The 5,251-nt window shown below is 31.6% G+C and overlaps 1 protein-coding gene across 1 annotated transcript; it reads left to right on the top strand.

The window, feature by feature from the left end:
* The first annotated feature begins 217 nt into the window (after window positions 1–217).
* Window positions 218–4,881, top strand: LOC114170536 ((-)-germacrene D synthase-like). The gene is made up of 7 exons (XM_028056035.2): window positions 218–432; window positions 547–832; window positions 979–1,354; window positions 1,468–1,683; window positions 1,766–1,904; window positions 3,830–4,075; window positions 4,432–4,881. The coding sequence occupies exons 1-7, from the start codon at window positions 304–306 to the stop codon at window positions 4,723–4,725; spliced, it is 1,686 nt and encodes a 561-aa protein (XP_027911836.2). The 5' UTR covers window positions 218–303; the 3' UTR covers window positions 4,726–4,881.
* The last annotated feature ends 370 nt before the right edge of the window (window positions 4,882–5,251 follow it).

The raw sequence follows: 5,251 nt of genomic DNA, 5'->3' as shown, positions 1-5,251 counted from the left end.
AGAACCAAATAAAACATTTATTGCGAAAATGATGACCATTTTAAACCTTCGATAAAAATGTAAAAATGAGGACCATTTTAAACATTCTATCAAAATGAGAACTATCTACAACAAAAACTATAAAAATGAGAATAAAAGATATTTAAAATGTCTTAATTATTAAATGGACTCAAAAATATATATTGTAAATTGAATATCTTCTGTAAATTCCGTGCGTCGGTGTGTGATATGACAGGTACAGAAATGCATCATTTAATAAGCGTGGTTGAACTTCAATAATAAATTCGTCCGACACAAGAAACCATGATTAACGGTGGCTTAGCACTTCCGGTTTATGCCAGTGGTGCAAAACCTCCGTTCACTCGACCCACTGCAAATTTTCATCCTTCTGTTTGGGGCGATCGCTTTCTTTCCTATGTTCCTTCTTCCGCTGTATTTACTTTTTCAAACTCTTTAGCTAAGATGTTACATTTGCATGTATTTAACACTTAATCTGTGTAGATAAAATATTTCATATGACGGCCTTTTCGTTACAACTTCATGCAGGAAAATGATAGTCCTATTCAACAAGCTAAACTATTAAAAGAGCACGTGAGGAAGAAGCTTGTCTCACCGATTGATGATAATAATTTCTCTTCTAAATTGAACTTCATTGATTCAGTCCAACGTTTGGGTGTGTCTTATCATTTTGAGCACGAAATTGACAGTGCTCTATGTCGAATTTATGAGATTTCAACAAAGGACAATAATATCATAGCTCACAATGATGATCTTTATCACACGGCTCTACTCTTTCGGCTGCTTAGACAACATGGATACCGAATTTCTCCAAGTATGTTTTCATGAGCATTAACCAAATTTACTTTTCAAAGAACAATAACTTCTTGTTCAACTCACCTCGATGGTATTAAATTTATTGTTCGAGTTTATTCTTTAGTCTACTTCCTAGAAATTAACACATGTTTTTAAGTTAAACAGGTGTATTTTTCAAATTCGAAGACAAAACTGGAAAGTTTAAGGAAAGTTTAGTCGACGATATAGAAGGAATGTTAAGCTTGTATGAAGCAGCCCAACTAAGATGTCATGGAGAATATGTACTTGAAGAAGCACACAATTTCATTTTGGAGCAGTTAACTAAGTTTATAACCACTCAACTAAATTGTTCTCTTTCAACACGAGTGCAACATTGCTTAAGACAATCACTTCACAAAGGCTTGCCTAGGTTGGAGACAACATATTTTATGTCTTTCTACAAAGAATATCCATCTCATGACCAAAAATTGCTAACATTAGCAAAAATAGATTTTAACGAGTTGCAGGAGCTACATTTGAAAGAAGTCAGCAATATAACCAAGTAATATCTTCTTCAAAAATACTACCTTTCAATGTATAAATCAATATATATAAATTAAAGATTCTATTTTTTTTTTTTGTCTTTGGAATCTTAGTGTTGTTTTTTCTATTCAGATGGTGGGCTAAGGATTTAGATGTCTCATCCAATCTACCCTTTACACGAGATAGGATCATAGAATGTTATTTTTGGGCATTGGGGGTGTACTTTGAGCCACAATATTCCAGATGGATAACAACAAAATTAGCAGCTCTAGGTACCATCATTGATGACATCTACGATGCTTATGGAACAATAGAAGAACTTGAGCTTTTCACCAATGCAATTGACAGGTTAGGCACATTAAAATGATATAGAAGTATATCGTTACATTAATTCTACCGATATATAAGATAACTTTTTCAAAACTAGCAGGTGGGATATTTGTTGCTTGGCTGATCTCCCAAAATACATGCAAGTATGTTATAAGGCAATTTTGGATGTATATGAAGAAATTGAGCAGGAGATGAGAAAGCAAGGAAAAGTATATTGCATTAAGTATGTCAAGAAAGAGGTAGAATTACATTTTAATTGATTTTTTATTATTATTTATTCAACTGATACTAAGAAGTTACATTAAATATTCTTTCAGGTCTAAAAATACTATCTATCGTATTTAATGACCATTTGGATTAACTACTGATATTAAGCAAAATATATATATATATATATATATATATATATATATATATATATATAACATATATATATATAATATATATATACTATTATAATATTTTTCTTAATATTTGACATCATGAAAATAAAAAAGAGTATGTTATTTTAATATTGAATATTTTGATAGTATTATGATTCCGTTGGTGTGATTTTTAAATTTTTTTTATAAAAAATATTTAATTGATATATGGAACAATAAAAAAATGGGTATGGGTATGGGTATAAAAAAATATCCGTTACCCGGTGGGGATGGGGATGGGTCAAAAGTTGTATACCCGTTGGGTTTGGGGATGGGGATGGGGATGAATTTTTATTATGGGGATGGGGATGGGATCATGATACCCATACCCGCCCCGCCCCGTTGCCATCCCTACATACAATAAATATAATAATAAATGAATAAACAATTTTATCTTATAAATCATTTTATACCTTTTATATGGGTTTTTTCCTAAATGGACCTCTAATAGGTAGCCTAAGTCTAATATAGGGATACTTAAGGTATTTTTATTAGGTAATTTTATCTTTTGTTTGTTTTAATAATGTTCTTAATTAGGATAGAGATAATGCCTCCGCAATAATTGAATCATCTTTGTCCTATCCTATACATTAGCCTCCTAGGCTTGTTGTCAGCCTAAAAGTCTTTGCTTGTAAAAGAAAATTTCCATTTCTTTGTCTATTCTCACATTCTATCAATTTCTTTTGGCTTCCACTTTTGGGATATGTCACGAACCATATATGCCAAATGGTTATGTGGTTAGGATCCCATTTTGTCTCTCATGACCTTTCGACACTTCTTCCAATTTCTTCTTCATCAGTGCGTTCTCCTCCTTGAGTGCATTCATCTCCTCCTCATTTTTTTTTCTTAATTCAGACATTTGATGTTGTAGTTCAAGTAGCAACCTCACATCCCCTCCAGTATGATTACTATGAACCTCTATTTTCTTGTTGCTTCAAGTTGTTAACCATGTTCCTCGTCAACACCATCTAATATTCTTAGCACACGTCAGTCTTGCGGTGGAAGCTAAATATTTTGATTGATGCTGGAATGCCCTTACAAGATTCTCCTTTAACGACTTTGCTCCCGATCTTAGATAATTTCTTTTCGCGTGTCAAGATGTAGAGAGGTTACATGCAAGATACCTCAATGCTCAAGTCAACAATATATTACATGCAATAAATATGGTAATAAATGAATTAACAATTCTACCTCTTAAATAGCGTACACACTTTTATACATGTTATATATGTTTTTTTTCTGACTATGCCTATGCCAGGTAGACTAGTTTAATCTAAGGATACTTAGGATATATCTGAATAAGAGAATTTAACTTTTTGTTATATTATTAATATTCTTAATTAAGGCCGAGATACCGCTAGAGATAACATCATCTAATTCGTATCCTATAAATGTGTCTCTCTTGTGAGATTAATTTTAATTAGAAAAATAAAAATTGTATTATTTGATGGATGACGATAAATAGACATCACGTCTTTTACTTTTTCCTATTCAACACCAAAGAAAAATTTGTTTTAAAATATAAAATAAATTAAGATGAATCAAAGTAGAATAATTAAAATATTAATATTTTATTAGAAGTTAGATAGATGTAGAAAGATTGAAAGGTGTAGCTTTTAAAATTTTCATATTCCAAAACTTTTATAATTTGAGGTATACAAAGTGTGACCACCTTTTTCTTTTGTCCAATGAAAAGTGTGGAATATGTTTCTCAATATTATATATTTGTACCTTTATGCTAGATGAAGAGACTAGTCGAGGCACATATGGCTGAGGCAAGATGGTGCCATTCCAACCACATTCCAACATTGGAAGAGTACATGCAAGTAAGAATAACGTCCGCTGGTTACCCTATCTTGATTACCTCATCTTTCTTAGGCATGGAAGATACGACAGAGGAGATCCTTCTATGGGCAACGAATAAACCAGTCATTATTGCAGCATGTACACTTATGTTTAGGATTGCAGATGACATTTCTGGAGATGAGGTGCACCCTTGACACTAATTAATTTCTATCAATTTAACTAAAAGGAAAATATGACAGTTCTATGGAACTACTGATGAATACACCTAACTTTAAAAAATATGTCAAGAAGAAATGGTCATAATAGAATTGTACTTCTCCAAGTACTTTCTCGACTAGGTTATGTATGACCCACTTATAAGTAATTTTAGTTTATTATAAGAAGAAACATTTTCTTTATCTTATATTAAGAGTTAGCAATTGAAAAACTCTTAAAATTTTAGAATAATAATTTTGCAAAGACCATTAATAAATCCTATATATTAGTTGTTAAATAATGATTTGGTTTTTTCTCTTTGTTGTTGTTTTTGTTTACGAAGTTTGAACAGGATAGACAACATGTTGTTTCAAGCATTCAATGCTATATGAAGGAGTATAAAATCTCAAGGAAATGTGCCATCGAAGAACTACTCAAGCTAGTTGAGAATGCTTGGAAGGACATAAATGATGCATGCTTAGCTCCTACTCAAGTTCCAATGAAATTTCTAATGCGTGTGGTCAACTTTTCACGTGTGGCACACGTGTTTTACAAAGATCAAGATACCTATACAAATGCAGGAGGGATAATGAAAGATCACATTGAAACTGTTTTAGTTAAAAAAATGTCTATATAAACTAGAAGCATATTGGTGTTTTACTAATTACTAGTGATCCACATTTGGTGTAACGTTCAGCTTGACACTCCATGTTGCTTGCATATCCTTTTGGATTGTTTGACAAGGATGGTCAAAGAATAAAGATTTGTCAAAAAAGAAAAAATTTGTGAATTATTCATAATTTTCCTTTTAGAAGTATTAAACATCACTTTTGGACGATGAAAACACATTTTTCTTCAGTTTTGGTTTTTTAAAGTCGTGAAATTAAATTGTTTCAAGTTATAAAATAAGGTTAAAATTACTAAATTCTGGAAAAAATAAATCAGGAGCTAAATGCACTTCAACTTTCATTACTTATACATTGCACCATTCTTATATGGGCCAGCAAAAAACCTCTTTTGCACCTTTAATTTACTAATTTTCACTGATCCTTCCACTCATAAAAGAAACCCAACCATATGTTGTCGAGTGGCAGAATGCTAGCATACATAATCTAACAAATAAAAGCCTGACACGAGTCCAATATCATAACACTCAAAATCGA

The sequence above is a fragment of the Vigna unguiculata genome, chromosome 11 (assembly GCF_037176805.1).
Source record: "Vigna unguiculata cultivar grain cowpea cultivar isolate G323 ecotype 2 chromosome 11, ASM3717680v1, whole genome shotgun sequence".
NCBI lineage: Eukaryota > Viridiplantae > Streptophyta > Magnoliopsida > Fabales > Fabaceae > Vigna > Vigna unguiculata.
The sequence above is the reverse complement of the archived record's forward strand: the minus strand, read 5'-3'. Positions and strand labels throughout refer to the sequence as shown.

Coding starts and splice junctions, on each gene's coding strand:
- LOC114170536 (XM_028056035.2), top strand. CDS start 304: ATGATTAACGGTGGCTTAGCACTTCCGGTTTATGCCAGTGGTGCAAAA. Junction 833..978: donor TGGATACCGAATTTCTCCAA/GTATGTTTTCAT, acceptor TAAGTTAAACAG/GTGTATTTTTCAAATTCGAA. Junction 1,905..3,829: donor TTAAGTATGTCAAGAAAGAG/GTAGAATTACAT, acceptor CCTTTATGCTAG/ATGAAGAGACTAGTCGAGGC.